We start from the raw sequence: 16678 nt of genomic DNA on the forward strand, positions 1-16678 counted from the left end.
TCCATGACAATGGACATCATTCTCTTCAAGAATGAGATCAATTCTGGTCTTCCGAGCCCTAAAGTTTGTTGCACCTTCTAGCTTATTCTTAGCCTTAAAAGAGGGAGCCATCTGCTTAGAGATCTGGTCACAGATTAGACGTAAAAAGTTGTCTTCAAGGAGTGATCTCAATGCCCTTTCTTCACCGAAGCTCTGATATCATGTTGTTTTTTCAAGTACAATATATACAAGCACAATTTTTTGAAAACTGATAATTACTGCCAATCATATTGACATTACTTTAGCACATTCTAGACTATCGTTAAGCAATTACACTTCAGAAAATTCAACCATAAATGCAGTAGGACAATAGAGATCACAATAAAATAATAAGGCATAGAAATACAAGAAATTTTTACCCTGGGAAAACCCTAATTAGGGAAAAAGCCAACAATGTTTTCTTCGGAGAAATTGTCCAATTCAACAAGAGATACAATCTGATTTTCCAGTCAATCTAGGTCAAACTGACCAGTAAACTAATACAGGTCAAACCTTGTCAAGCTTACCAAAATAACCTCAGTCAATCTGTCGTCAAGCTGCCCAAAAACAGGTCAAATTTCACCCCCTACTCTTGCCCAGAAATCTTGGTGTGCTGCCTAGAATACACCCAGAAAGATCTGGTCAGCGAGTCAGACCCTGCGACCCACACGTGTGGTCAATGCTGGTCAAAGTGATGATCTGCTACAAAATTCTGCTCTTGAGAAAACGCGGCTTCTCCTACAGACTTCTTCTATCCTTTGGATGTGTGAATAGAAGAATATATGCTATGTGATGATTCGAATTGAACTCCTAGTGATGAGGTTGAATGGCCCTATATAGTAGTTTTGAGGTGCCCCAAAAGGTGTATCCTAAAGCTGGGCTGACTTGACTTTTGGAGGCAATTTCAAAAATAAAAGATTCAAATTTCCCTGTTTTAATTTGGAGCTGACTTGAATCCGAATTTGAATTTTTGCTTCTTTTAATTTTGTGGGCTGATGGAATTGAAGAATATCGATCGTTGCTACCAAAATTCAAGAGTTGTGACTTAGTGGAGATACTAGAGAAAATTGATGTAACATGTGAGACAGAGGACCTTATCCAAAAGCTTTATGCAACATGTGATAAAGATGAAATAATGATAAAAGTTGATGCAACTAGTGATACCCAAGGCATAATACGGGTGATTGATGCTCAATTGATACGAAAGACTCGATGGAATCAATGAATGAAGCACAAAATAATAGCAGCAATAGTAGCAAAAGCAATTGTGAAGAGGAAAAAGAATGACAAAATGGTCTTTCCAAGATGTTTGGTCAACCTTGGGAAGAGAGATCATTCAATAGAAATTGACATGACTTGGGATACACCAAAGAAAATAGATTTCATGTTCCAAATTACTGCAGAGTCCAAACCAATTCAGTTTGTGATTACAGGATAAGTGCCATCATTTTCAAAGAGATGGTCATATGGAGAGTCATTGTTTTGATCTCCATCCTTGTCTTCAGTGTCGGAAGACAAATCACCTAATTGAAATGTGTAAAAAGTTAGAAGAAATCTAAGAAAACAATCCAATATGGATGGATAAATTCATGGAAATGGAATGAATAAGTAAAGAAGCTACACAAGTTTTATCGCCTAGTCAAAGCGGAGATAAAGACACAAAAAAACAAGAGTAAAAGATGGTACTCTCCACACCTAAAGGGGTAGAGGACAATGATTAAAAAACTCTCCTACACCTTTGGGGGGGGGAGTAGATTGATGAAAGGAAGATTGGTTAGTGTTAAACCAAAATCCACCACATTATTAAAAGCAAATTGGTTAGTGGTCATCCAAAAATCATGTCAAATTTTGGTGTAGCTGCGGTCAATATTCCCAGCTACTCCAGGTTGGCCCATAAAAGAAACGTAAAAGAACAAATTTTGAACTTAAATTGTCCCTAAAAGTCAAGTCGGCTATCCAAGAAGTACAAGTTGGCCAGCCTCAAAAGACACCTATTTGGGCTCATGATATGACCGTATAAAGGCTACTCGTCCTCCTCCTCAAGGCACCAATTCGGATCACTCAATTCTTCTATTTTTTGTCCACACGTGCGAAGGAGAGAGAGAGAGAGACAAGTCCAGTAAAGTTCGACCCGAAGTTTGACTCGTGTTGACTAGCATTGACCAAATTTTCTGAGGCATGGTTTGATTGAAATTTCTGAGGTTTTTTAAGGCAGGTTGATCGAATCTTTGTGAAGCTTCAGGAGGCTGAAATTCGGTCCGTTTCAAGGCAGTTTGATTGCAGGTTGATTGAGGTTATTTTGGATAGTTTGACTAGGTTTGACCTGGGCTTGTTTATTGGGCAGTTTGACTTTATTTGATTGCAAACACAAATATCTCTTAAACTGGAAGGCTTCTCGGGGCGTGCCACATACCACCAGAAAGATATCGACGAGGAGAATCCATCAAGGATGATCTTGACACCAAAAAACAATGAATTGCCATGTCATATAAGTCGACAAAAGGTGAGGCATCTCCTGGTGCTGCTTGGGTTGACATCAATGACAACCACCTATCAACAATAATTTGTAGTTCATTTCGTTATCTTGTTAGTGAACTTGTTGGATGTTGTCTTTCATTGTTGTTATGTGGTTGATGGCTGTATTAAGGAATAAAATTGAGAATTTGGTCCCAGTTTCTTTGCTCTTTGCTTGAAGTATGGCTTTGTAGTGGAACATATTGGGCTTAGTTAGTGATAGGTGGTGAACACTTAGTCTTTATCTTGTCATTTTTCTCCAGAGTCTTCCTTGCCTTTTTCTTGTTTTGTTGCCATTTTATTTTATTTTATTTTTTATTTTCTTAGATAACTAGGATTGAGAAGTTGATCCTAGTTTCTTTGCTTGAAGAATGGCTATGATAAAAGTTTAGGACGTTTTGATATAATGGAAGGGATTCATTTCTATGCTCGTTCTGAGCATATTTAGATTGGAATGGCCTATTTCCTTGTGGACTTAACCAGATATGTAGTTCACAGATACAATGCATAATTGTTGGAAGGTACACGCAGTTTATCGTGGATCATTCAGCCCATTTTACCTCAGATTATAAGAATGAACTTCACATCAACTATTGATATAACAAACTTGATCAGTCTGTACAACAGGAGATTGAATTTTCGGAATTTATTATCTTAGGTCTTGTTAATGATTCAGGTCAAATGTTTGTACTTGTTTATCTAGATTTGTTTGAATTTGCTGTCAGTTTTTCTTTTTAGATACACGAATATAATTGCCAACTTTGAAATGTTCTTAGGTGTAATGAGCTACCTTTAATACTATCTGCTGTGAACCTTGCCTGAAGGCTGAAACTACCATGCATTGATGAGAAGACACGAATATAATAAAGTATGCACAACATTAAAATAAGAAATTCAATTAATCAAACATGCTTCCAATCTTGGGATGCATGTCTCATCTCCAAGATGGGATTTTAATTCAAGAATTTACCACATTGTCAAATGCCACAGATATATGACAATTCATACACGAGGATTTCCCATCATGAATCTCTGAACCAACTAAAATGAACTGATTTGTTTCCTAGCCTACTATCCTTGCCACATGTGCATTACCTACTGTTTGTGTGTCATATGATCAACCCAAACGATAATTATGACTATTATTACCATATAGATTATGTGTAAGATAGCCAAAGTTGTGATTTAGCTTCACAACATCTTACCAACCACACTTATCTGTAAAAACCACAAGTGCAGGTATTCTTATTTGATATACAATGTAAAAGGATCATACTGTAATCTAGAACAATCCATATCCAATGCACGAATGCAATTGCCAACTTTGAAATGTTCTTAGGTGCAATGAGCTATCTTTGATACAATCTGCTGTGAGCCTTGCCTGAAGGATGAAACTACTATGCATTGATGAGAAGACACGAATATAATAAAGTATGCACAACATTAAAATAAGAAATTCAATTAATCAAACATTCTTCCAATCTTGGGATGCATGTCTCATCGCCAATATGGGATTTTAATTCAACAATTTACCACACATTGTCAAATGCCACAGATATATGACAATTCATACACGAGGATTTCCCATCATGAATCTCTGAACCAACTCAAATGAGCTGTTTTGTTTCCTAGCCTACTATCCATACCATGTGTGCATTTCCTACTGTTTGTGTGTCATATGATCAACCCAAACAATGATTATGACTATTATTACCATATAAATTATGTGTAAGATAGCCAAAGTTGTGACTCAGTTTCACAACATCTTACAAACCACACTTATCTGTAAAAACCACAAGTGCAGGTATTCTTATTTGACATACAACTTAAAAGGATCATACTGTAATCTAGAACAATCCATGTCTAATGCACATTGCAGTTAGATGGCAGAGGGGTTTTAGTCCTTAATGATATTATTTAAAACGAAACTCCATTTTCAGGGTATCACACTTCCTTTGACTTTATGTGAACCTGTTTGTGATTATATTGCCAGTTTTGACCATACATTGATTATGGTGGAGAATGGAAAGAAACTCTGTTCTTTGAGTACTATCAATCAACTAATAAAACATTAATAAAATAAACAGCTGACATATACACAAATCAGACATGGCAGAAAAGGCTTGAGAGCCTCACTGTATTATATTCCTCACACTCTCAATGTTCAAATAATGATAATAGTACAAATAAATACATGAGGAAGTTTGGCTCAAGATAGTACGTCTATCTTGGACACTATGGTTGAGCAAATCTCTCAACCAAACACTAATCGAGGAGCCTAACTAGTTGGACAGAATCTCTCAACCAACTAAGCCTAAACTGACTCTTAACCATGAGGAACAAACTCAATCTAGAAAGGTAGGATTAAGTCCAACTTTCTTGATTTTAATTAATTTAATTGTTTTGGACTTATAATTGTTTTCATCACATGAGGGTGAGGCTAACATTCCCCCCCCTCAATGATAAGTCCAAAATAAGAACCAGGAACCATCTTCCAAGTTCTCATGCTGAAACTGTTGATCCTAAAAAACGATGCCTGAAAAAACACCAAAGCTGGATGCTGAAAAAAACTCCAATCTGAAGAGAACATGAATCAACTGCAAGTCTGATTCATCTCTGAATTTTGCTTGACGACTCCATCACATGCCAAGCTGCAAAAGGATCCATCTATCCTTTTCTTGCGATCAACATCCTTTGTCCACCGACAAAATATTGAAAACGGCCGCTGGCTACTTTGATGTTGACCGCCCATTGGCTACTTTGATGTTGATGAACGCTCACTGGCTGATTTGACGATGCCCACTCGTTGATTTGTTGATGATGCCCATTGGCTGATTTGGTGATGATGCCCACTGGATGATTTGAAGATGCCCATTGGCTGCTTTTGATGATGTTGTCGAGACTTTTAGTCTGACAACCACCCTTAATTCCCCCCTTTGTTAGCTGAAAGGAGAGACAATCATCTGCATTTGATTTCTGAATTCTAAACTCCCCCCCTTCAGGTGTAGGAGAGTTTCACTGTTGTACTCCCACTTTCAGGTGCATGAGAGTACCATCTTCATTTGATTGTTGGCTACAATAGGTGAGATTGAATTCTGTTGTAAAACTTATATAATCATTTTACTGTTGACGACCATTCCCAAGGATCAATCCATGCATAATTGATTTTTAATCTGGCAGGTTGGTCTTGTTTGCAACATTTCTCTGATGAATGATTTTGCTTACCACAATGGTGACAAGGATGGAGATCAAAACAATGATCTTTCATGTGACCTTTTCTTTGACAATGTTTGCATGTGGGTTTGTCTTCCACTTTCTCATGGCTTGTTGATGTTATTTGATCAAGTAATCCTGCACTGATGAACTTGATCGGCTTAGAATAATCTGGGATATGCAAGTTATTTTCATCTCCATCATATCCTTTTCCTCGTCGATTTTTGTTACTTTTGATTTCTTCCCACGACTTAATGATTGGTTTAGAAGAAGCAAGTTCAATTTGATCATGAACAACTTCTACACTTGAAGTTGTTTGGATGAGTGATTTGGAATCAACATCTTTATTTTCCGCTGTATGGTTGAATGACTTGGAAGCATCACTCTTCTGTTGCAACTCATCTCTTTGTAGTTGCGACTTCAGTTGAAGAAACTCAATTGTCTCATGTGCTTGATGTAAATTCATTGAAATATCAGCAAGAGTTGCTTTGCTGATTTGCACCATGTCTTCAACAGTTGAGAGGATCAAATTGTTAAGAATATGTAACAATTGAATGCTTTTCGCCATGTGAACTTGTTGGAACTCACGCTCGCTTGCTTTTAATACTTGTTGGATTTTTAGAACTTGCTCGCTTGAATGCTTGAGCTTGCTTGCTGTAGATATGAACAAGCTTGATTGTTGTTTGAATATTTGCTTTTGTTAAAGTTGAACTCGCTCAGTTTCAGGCTCACTTGATGTTGTGAACTTTGCACTTGCTTGAACTCTCACTCTTGATTTATCAAAAAAAGACTGTCGAATACTATCGAAAATGCACCCAAGAGAAACGCTTACAATGATTTGAACGACTCAGTTAAAAACAATGGATTCACCTGGTTTAATTGATTCCCTATTAATTCAAAGCTTGGGTGTCGGTTTCAACCGAGAATGCACCCTTACAATTCAACTTAATTTGACTTTGATTACAAGCCAACTTACAAATTATGATTTGCAAGTTATAGTTTTGTATTGAGCTTATTCTTAAAAAAATGGTGCAAGTGAATTTTCCAAAAAATTGCTTTTGAATTGATCCAATTGTTGTTGATGTAGATGACAACTTCATTAACTTGATTGGATGTTGATGTAGAATCGTCTTTGACAACTTGATTATGTATTGCTGCTTCTTGATTGCTTGTAGTTTGCTTGATTACATAAGTTTGAATGGAATTGTTTATGTGCATGCATTGCCTTAATTTGTTGTGTACTTCGTGTGTACCATATTAGAAGGATAGTGTCAAAACTAGACACAAAAAATAAGCAACATCAAGAATCATGCACCATCACAAACATGCTCACAGTGTACCTAAGATCCCCTTATTCAATTTCGGGCAGATCTAGGACACAATCACCATAAAAAAGATATGTTTTTATTAAGTACTGAGTACATCAACCTTTTAGCTTTACAACGTCGTTGTTGAAACTTCTCAAAATTCTAGAACTCCTTCAAAAATTTCAAAACTACTTGGAAGCAAATTGTCTTCAAAACTGTCTCACACACTTTCTTCACAAAATATTAAAATGACCTCCTTAACAAATACACCTTATCACTCCATTAGAAGGAAATAAACCCTTGCTTTATAAAAATCCCACTTGTCACTCCACACTAAAAAAATGCACACTTATCTCTCCACTTTTAACAAAAATTTCAAAACTACTTGGAAGCAAATTGTCTTCAAAACTGTCTCACACACTTTCTTCACAAAATATTAAAATGACCTCCTTAACAAATACACCTTATCACTCCATTAGAAGGAAATAAACCCTTGCTTTATAAAAATCCCACTTGTCACTCCACACTAAAAAAATGCACACTTATCTCTCCACTTTTAACAACTGCACCTTCCTTTTACTTTAGAAACATAAACTAAATATGGGTCTCGAACCTTCCTTTCACTTTAGATACGTTTATTACAATGCTATACACTTTCTCACTCTATTTATAAACTTAAAAAAATTCTTTTAAATTCCCATTTAAAATAATTTTAATGAATCACTTTAATAAAGTGAATTAAGGTTTATGGAGTTATTTGAAAAAATAACATGCGTTCACAAAATTTGATCAAAAGCTACCACGACACATGAAATTCTTCACTGAAATCACTGCCTTTTGATTGTTTATCGGAAATTCTTCGAAAGGATCAGGCACGTCCTCCATTACAACCAATGCCGTCTTCATCATTTTCTGCGCTTTTTAAATTCTTGCATATCAAGAAAACATATGCTATAAACAAATATCTTCTGCTTTGGCTTTATTCTTCCACAACTGCTCTTAATAAATGTTGGTTACTGTTGCACAACGAACCCGTGGCTGGAACCAATTTCATGCAACCTCTTCACGATTTCACTATACTGTACTGCACCAACTCCAATTGTTCAATGACAAGTCCCACTTCTCCACATGGAGAGAAATGTCCAGGCTCCACATTTGATAGACACACTCAAGGCCCAACTGTAGGGATCATCTTCAACCAATTCTCATCACCCATAGATAGTACAGAACTTCCATTACGCAATCAAGAGAAGCATGCAGTACATACAGAACTGAAAATTTAAAGCTTCCACACTATAGTTATTGCACTCACCCCTTTATTTAGACCATAAAACAATCTGTTGGAAATGATAGATGCATACTTCAGAACGTTGCAATCTACATTGGGTTGTTAGCAATCCAATTCGGCTAGTCCTCCTGGCAGCTTCAACATTTACTATTGCCCAATTGCAAAAGAAATTACACAAGCACAATAATCCTCCCTTGGACCTCTTTCCAGTAATCTGGATCAACATATATCACAATTTGACCTCCTGAATCAAAGCGGAGATATGGCAATCGGTTCAAATTTAAACGCTGCACTTTCAAATGGAAAATTCTGGAATTCAATCAACTGCTCCTATTACGAGGACAAACTCTGGTAATTTACTTTCGGCAACAGGGCTTATAACATCGAGTCCTTTATTGTCCTCTGGAGCATTGAAGAAGGTTACCTATGGTCCCCTAGATCTTTCGGGCACGCTTCTAAATGAAAACCAATTTCTACAACAACGACTCACAAAATTGTTGTCACCCAGCAATCACACTCGGTTTTTCTAAAATCCTGCGCGTGGTTTCGGTAGCTCTGGAAGTAGAGACAAGTGGCCCTGAGAGTTCTTTAGCCAGATACGGTATTGAAATTCTTCATCCACAACTAGATGCTGCTGCTGTTCAACTTACACCTGAAGAGGCGTATGAACACCAAGTTGAGACATGTGCGCACTCCATTCGAGAATCAATGGAGAGTGCTGCAAGATTTCGGCTTTGACTGTGTGTTTTCTGGAGCATTTGAAAGGAAGCGGTGGACGAAATGAGGGGACAGAAGTAGCTTTACCACTTCGTGATGAAATCTTGCCGAAATGACCACGTTTTCAATCTTTTATGAACTTTCGAGGCTCTGAGGGCAGTTAAGAGACGAAGCTACTTTGAGGGCAGTATTCCCAAGTCGTTCAAGGGGCTTTTAGGCCTGAGATTTCTAGGCCTGTTGGGCAATAATCTGACTGGCCAGATTCCACCTAAAATCGGCCAGCTGCCATTGTTGAGCGATTGGTTCTCAAATACAATAAATTCGATGGCGGCCTTCCTGCAGAGATAGGGAATCTAACAAAGCTTGAATACTTAGATCTGGCCTATGCTAATCTCGATGGCAGCATACCAAAAGAATTGGGAGGTCTCAAGAATCTCCATAATCTGTTTCTTTACAAAAATAAGTTCACAGGAACTATCCCGCCCGACTTCGGCAACATGAGTTCCATGATGTCCTTAGATTTATCTGATAACTTTCTCTGATCACAACGTCTTCAATGGACTATCTCAACACAACCTCCAAACCTGAATTTATTCAATGTACATGATTTTCTTCCCTCGAGGAATCTTCCTATTGTACGCAGAGGATATGGATCTCAACGATTGTATCTGGGTGCTCCCACGGTCTTGGCTATTCTCTCCACACAAAATTCCGTGACTACTTACTACAGGAAGCGGTCTTTTCCACTCCACAATTCGCACAGCTCCAAGCTTTCAAATACTCCAAAATCTGCACATGCTGTTCAATAGCTCGTAGCTCATCAACTCATTCGGTCTACTTCAATGTGCCGAGCTCAATATTTAGAATTAGCCTCCACCAAGTGCATGCTAGACAGTTTCTTCTCAATGCTGCTTACAATAGGAATGTAAGCCAATACTCTAACACGACACACAATCACCATGGCTCTGATACCACTTGAATATGATTCAATCAACTAATAAAACATTAATAAAATAAATAGTAGACATATACACAAATCAGACATGGCGGAAAAGGCCTGAGAGCCTCACTGTATTATATTCCTCACACTCTCAATGTTCAAATAATGATAATAGTACAAATAAATACATGAGGAAGTTTGGCTCAAGATAGTATGTCTATCTTGGACACTATGGTTGAGCAAATCTCTCAACCAAACACTAATCTAGGAGCCTAACTAGTTGGAGAGAATCTCTCAACCAACTAAGCCTAAACTGACTCCTAACCATGAGGAACAAACTCAATCTAGAAAGGTAGGATTAAATCCAACTTTCTTGATTTTAATTAATTTAATTGTTTTGGACTTATAATTGTTTTCATCACATGAGAGTGAGGCTAACACTATATACATATGACTCAAAAGACATAGATTGTCCTATTTACCTTGAGTTATTTTTGGACCAGGTAATGGATTTACAGTATCTACTGATATTTGAGCAATTTGCTAAATGAGAGATGGGAGCTTCTCCTTGCTACTTCTCATAATCATTCGGAGCTTCTCTGAATGAGAAATTAAGTCACCGCTTTCGTGTCGTGTTCGAGTTATGCGACTTTGAAATTCAAATAAAGTTCGACTTTGAAAAATTCATATAAAATCACAATCATATACACATTGAGATATATACAAGTTGCGACAATATCGGAAAATAAAACCATACTTCAGAAAATGTTATAAATTGATGTATAAACAATATTGAAAAAATGGATTACAATTATTATTCCATGTCTTCTACTCCTTTATCATCCATCCCATCATGTTTATATATTATCACACCAAACTACTTTTACATAAAACCATACTTCAGAAAATGTTATAAATCGATGTATAAACAATATTGAAAAAATGGATCACAATTATTATTCTGTCTTTTTCTCCTTTATCATCCATCCCATCATGTTTATATATTATCACACCAAACTACTTTTATTCCGGGGAATGTTTTATCACAAGTAAGCTTAATGATGGATGTGTAAAAACTCTTTAAACATTAGAAGGTAGGATTATCTCAGTTATTATTTTATGCCATCTTCTCCTTCGACATCCATACCATCATGTTTATATATTATCACACCAACCTACTTTACTTCAGGAAATGTTTTATCACACACTTTACGATGGATGCATAAAACTCTATAAACATTAGAAGATAGGATTATAGATTGCGTACGGTAAGTGTGAGGACCATTTTAACATATTTCCGAGAACACTTCCAAGCAGAATCATTGCAACTTATACCATCAACAATTTTTCCATTGGTGGGATAATTGGTAACTTGGATGCCATTCCAGTTCTGCCATCGGTCCATATATAACATGAACTCATTCACCATTGCAATGCAAGACCATACACAGATTATGCTTTTAGGGTTGGTATTTTTGCGCTGGGGTAAATTTATTTTTGTTTTTAGTTATAAAGCGTGAAAAAATCCCAAATCACAAAAAAATTCTGCCAAAAAAAAACAAAACTTAACATGAACCTAAATGAATGTGTGGCGAATTTATTGATTTTGTTCGAGTTGGTGAACGTATTTGGGTTCAAGTTCGATACAGGTTCGAGTTCATCTTCAAGTTCTATGAACCAAATCGAATAAGTTGGAATTGGGTTGAAGTTTGGTGAATTTCGAATATGAAGGATTTTATTCGCCGAACACGGTGACTTGGATGGGAAATGGGTGTGTTGGTGGAGCATATTTACCGAGTAGGTGGTTGGTAGCAAGCTGAACTGAATTTAATCATGATCTGTACTCAACTGATTAAGATTTTGTAATTCCATGCTTGATAGCAGCAAATTAGCTGTGTTATTTTACTGACTCTAGATTTAGGAAGCTATCTATAGAAATAGTTATTCCACAAACTTCTGTATTTGTATGAAGATACAGTCCACCCTTATTCTTGATTGCGCAATTGTAGAAGAAGCTTTTGGGAAATAAGTATTTGGAAGTATTTGTTTATTTATTTTGAGACATACTTGCTCCACTCTTTCTAAACCCTAACTAATGTGAGGATTTCTGATTCAGTCTTGCAAGATTCCATTTTTTGTCACTGAATCAGTTTGGTCTGCCTAATCTACTCATGTTTTAAAGAAAAATATTTGTTTTACAATGCTCCAAATATAGGCTTCAGAAATGAGTAGTAATTGGTTTTGCTTGATATTCTTTGCTGCTTTTAACTACTCTTGATCTGATGTCGTTGGAGAGCTCAGCATAATTGCGGTCCATGTCATGGTTATTAGGATAACTTGTTAAACTAGTGGTGAATACCATCTTTTTCTTGTAATTTTGAGATGTTTTGGCAATGGTGACACAATCTTTCCAGATGTTGAGGTTCGATATAATTTAATGCTGATGCTTCTACACATACATCTTGGTTTCCATTTTGTTTCGTGGACTAGAGCCTTCATGGTTGATTTTCGTTTGTTACAGAATCATGGCACTATCAAAGAAGCTCACCACAGTAGATGAGCAGATTTCGTGTGATCATTCCTACCTGAGTAAGGTAAATGTTTGTTCCCTTTCTCACAATGCCAGCAATGTCTATTAGATTAAATGCTAAAAATGAAAAATAGATAATTTGAGGGTTACTACTACTAGCCTCTATAGAGGATTTTAGTATTGGGTTTTTAACTTTTTTTTATGCTTTCAAGTGTGTTTACTCAAGGTTTTTGGGTGTTCATCATGGCTTAGGTGGGGAGAGAGCGTTCAAGATTTGACATAGATGATTTTGATACTGTTCCCCAGAAGTTCACAAATATGTAACAATGATGAGAATCATCTTCAAGGCTCGCTTATATTCATTGCTTTCCAAGTGAATTGATAGTCTGTTAACAATAGTACTGTGGCTGAGTCCAGAAAGGATATCTCTCGGTATTATCACTTGACATGCCATCAAAAAAATCTCAAATTTCTCAATGTCTAGTCTTGATTTTGATTTTGAATGCGACTTTTAGTTGTGACATTTGAGCACCTCGAGTGAACTACAAAGTTGCATGTTTCTCAGTAGTGTATAGGCAATGCTTTTGGGATTACTTATATTTTTAGATGTGTTATGCTATCTTTTGGCTTCAATTTCATAATATTGGTGTTGGCAGTCCACACCTTTTCCGGAAGTTATTACCTCCAGTTGAAAGTGGATGTAGTACCCTTAAAATTCTGTGAGCTAATGTATAAGGATCAAACAGACTGTTCACTTGTCTTGTGTGGAGCTTCGTCTCCATAAAGAAACCCTGAGCTCAAAATTAAAAAAAATTCGGACTCCCTAGAGTTTGAATAATATGTGGGATTATTGCATTATAGTGGCTGAGTTTAATTTGTTCTATTGCCATGCATTATAACTGCGGTGGCTATGATAAGAATGTACATGCTCAATTTTTCATGTGTATATTTTGTAAATGCTCTACTACACTCCGAATCTTGAGTAGTTGTACTAATTTGTAATTGTTTCATATTTCTAAGTAATTGTTGATATCGCACAAAAAGTTCAAATTTGAATTGAAACTTTTGACCCAATTTTTTAGTACTATTTTGTTTGTGGCCATTTTAACGATGTGTCGTGAATCATCTCCAATTGCTATTTAGTTATGGTCATATTTATGGACATTCTTGATGCTACACAAGCAAGTTTTCAAGTTTGATTTGTTGAAGAAAAGTGTAACTAGGTTCGGTATTTTTCAATATAATTTTGATCTTTGTACTTGTCAAGAAAAAAAATATTATTTGTATAAATGATATGAATGAGTTTCTTGCTCATTCTATAGGTCTAGGAAAGTCAAAGAGTCAAAATTATGTTAAAGAGCTCCTCTTGAGCATTTATGTAATGTACATGGGTCAACCTAGTGTTAAGTAGCCCTCCAAGACAAGCACCATCCTTCAAAGAAGAACACTGCTAGCAAAACGATGTAAATTTCAGTCATGTCGACCTACAAATGAATTAAAAGGACAGTCATGTCGGCTCAATTAAAGACACAACGATTCACACTTATGTCGACTTATTTATGGAAACATAACCACTATATATACCCAATTAGGGTTTGCGCAAAAGAGCAAGGCAAATTTTCAGATAAGGCTCTGAAATCTCGGATGGGTACATGACAAATTCTCGGATGGGTGTAGGACAATAAGGTGCAGTCTTGGTGATAGTTACAATGAAGTCCTCACATCTCTCTGCTGTCTAGGCCTAGTCACAGGGTCATAGTGATAGTTTCGGCATTCATAAGGATCTCGGTGAAGTATATATATCATAGACACAGTCATCACTATAATCATGATCCTAATGAAGATGAAGATCTCAATTATGATCCTAGTGAAGATAAGGTCATGCTGCAGATCTCGGTGTATTGGTGAAGACATGTTATCAAAGTCATAATGAAGACAAGGTAGAGATCTCGCTGACATGATGATAACCTCAGTGAGAGTGCAGCTATGATTTTGGTGAAGGCAGAGCTATGATAAAAAAGTGATGATCTCAGTGAGTCTAGGAGCAGACCTCATGAAGATCTTAGTGGTATGGTGAAGACCTCAGTGAAAGTGCAACAATGAAGATCTTGGTAGTGCAACAATAATGATCTCAATAGTGACAAGGAAGAAGAATGGTGTCTTGGTTTTGGAGTGGCATAGAAGGTCAAGTGTCAAGGTCTTGGTGTTCGTTAATTGGAATCTCTATAAGAAGAATTACGTGTGGGTTTTCCTCTCCAAGAGGGAGAGGTTTTGGCCCTGGCAGAATGCCAACTTCTTGAGTTCTTGTCTCTTTGTTTTGATAGCAGTTTGATGAAGTAAACACACACACTAATAATAAGAAGAAGATCAAGCTAAGATAAATTGTGAAAAACACTTCACAAATTGTTATCAAGTCTAGAATAATCTTACTAATGCTAGCTGCCCTAGATTCTTCAACATGGTATTAGAGCTAAGGTGATAAAGTCAAAGGTAGGGCAACTAAAAGATACATTCAAGTATCAGTCTACAACAACAATATACAATGTTACAGTTTTGAATTAGAGTCTCTCTCAACTTGATGACCTATGCTTGGATTCTTCCCACATTCTCAACCTTAGAAAACTTGGACAAAAGATGCAAATGATCATAGGCAGAAGACTCGATTAGGAGATCTCATTCAGCAGTTTAGTTCGGATATACACAACTAGATGTCTTTTATTTTACAAGTCCCATTCTACCCACAATCTCGGTGTCACTATATGAAGATGTCAACCTCAGATTGAACCCCTTCTATAAAAGGAACAATCTTGACATCTCAGGATTCTCAGAGCTTGATGATATATATTCAAGGGCATATATATAGAAGTGTGTATAAACAATACTCAATATAAAATGAAGAAGTCCTATGATACAACAATTCTAACTAATGAGTCTCTATACATCATGGCAAGCGACCTCAATACTCTATGATTCTACACAATGCTGCATACTACAAGGTTCCATGGTCTACTTATGTAATAGCAATGCATTGTCGTCCCAAGTACATCAACAGTTTGTCAGATGTATAAGTCGAAGTGACTCGAAGGCAAAGAAGGCAATCTTCTTATCATTACAAGAAGGATCTCATCTGGAGGAAGCATCCATGCACGTCTGCTTCAACCACTTCCGACATGATCAAGGTGAATATTTCATGTTCACATGACAAAGAAAGTATCTTTTCATTCTATAATTTTGGTTAAATGATTTCATGATTGCAAGGACATCTGTAGGTTTGATGGGTCATCAAGGTTCCTTGCATCAAGGAGGATAGTCATAGTCCTTTAAGAAGCCGAAGTCATTAAACATATCAATAGGTCGCCTTTGAATTTATGGAAAGGGATGCTTATGAAAGATCCCCTCACATAGCAATATTGGAGATATCAAAGTGATGTAGATGATAAACTCATTCTCTAAAGATGCAATGAAGGTGGTCGCGTGAAATTTGATCTACATGAAAGAAAAGGGTATTAAGGGATGTAGGATATCTTCATAAGATCTCATCTTCAAGATCTAGGAAGAAAGATAATCATTGTCATTCTAATTGATAGGCAAGGTAACAAATGTCCATGAACAAGAAGGTTACCTCATTCAACAACTTGTGGTCTCTATGCTAGATAGAGAGACAAATTGATGACAAAAATATTGAAGGTTAAAAGAACTCAACCATGTGTAGAAAGGAAAGGGAAGGTTGGTCCTCAAACAAGACATAGTAAGTATAGATGAGATTTAATGGCATAGAAAGATTTTGGAAGCTCGTCACTGAAAGATGGAGGAAGTTGAAGAAAAGGGCCATTGAAAGAGGGAGTAACAAATATCTCCTATGAGTAAGATACTATCCCTCACAAAAAGGTACTATCATAAGCTCCTAAATCTTGTATTATAAGATATGACAATGATAATAAGATGCATCATGGCATCATGGAAGCATTAGAAACAAGAGCTCGTGACATCACCATGGGAATCATGAAGGACAAAATCCATGGCAGACAAACATGTAGGGTATATAACTCTTGGGAACCTCAGTGAACATTGAAGAAAAGAAAAGAGTCATCTAAGCTCATCATACATCAAGTTAAAAAGGAAACATCTGCTAGTTGGGGATATACAAGATC

General features: G+C 36.6%; 1 protein-coding gene across 1 annotated transcript in view; it reads left to right on the forward strand.

Moving 5' to 3' along the window:
• COP13 (Proteasome component (PCI) domain protein) overlaps nucleotides 1-13387 on the forward strand; it is a 200713-nt gene extending 187326 nt beyond the window's left edge. Inside the window, exons 10-11 of the mRNA XM_089395832.1 lie at nucleotides 12519-12591; nucleotides 12780-13387. Of these exons, the coding sequence (XP_089251958.1) occupies nucleotides 12519-12591; nucleotides 12780-12851 (145 nt within the window). The 3' untranslated portion in view covers nucleotides 12852-13387. The remainder of the gene's footprint in view (nucleotides 1-12518; nucleotides 12592-12779) is intronic.
• The last annotated feature ends 3291 nt before the right edge of the window (nucleotides 13388-16678 follow it).

Source organism: Pinus tabuliformis, chromosome 1_2 (genome assembly GCF_031772625.1).
Source record: "Pinus tabuliformis cultivar Carrire ecotype Pingquan chromosome 1_2, CPIR1, whole genome shotgun sequence".
NCBI lineage: Eukaryota > Viridiplantae > Streptophyta > Pinopsida > Pinales > Pinaceae > Pinus > Pinus tabuliformis.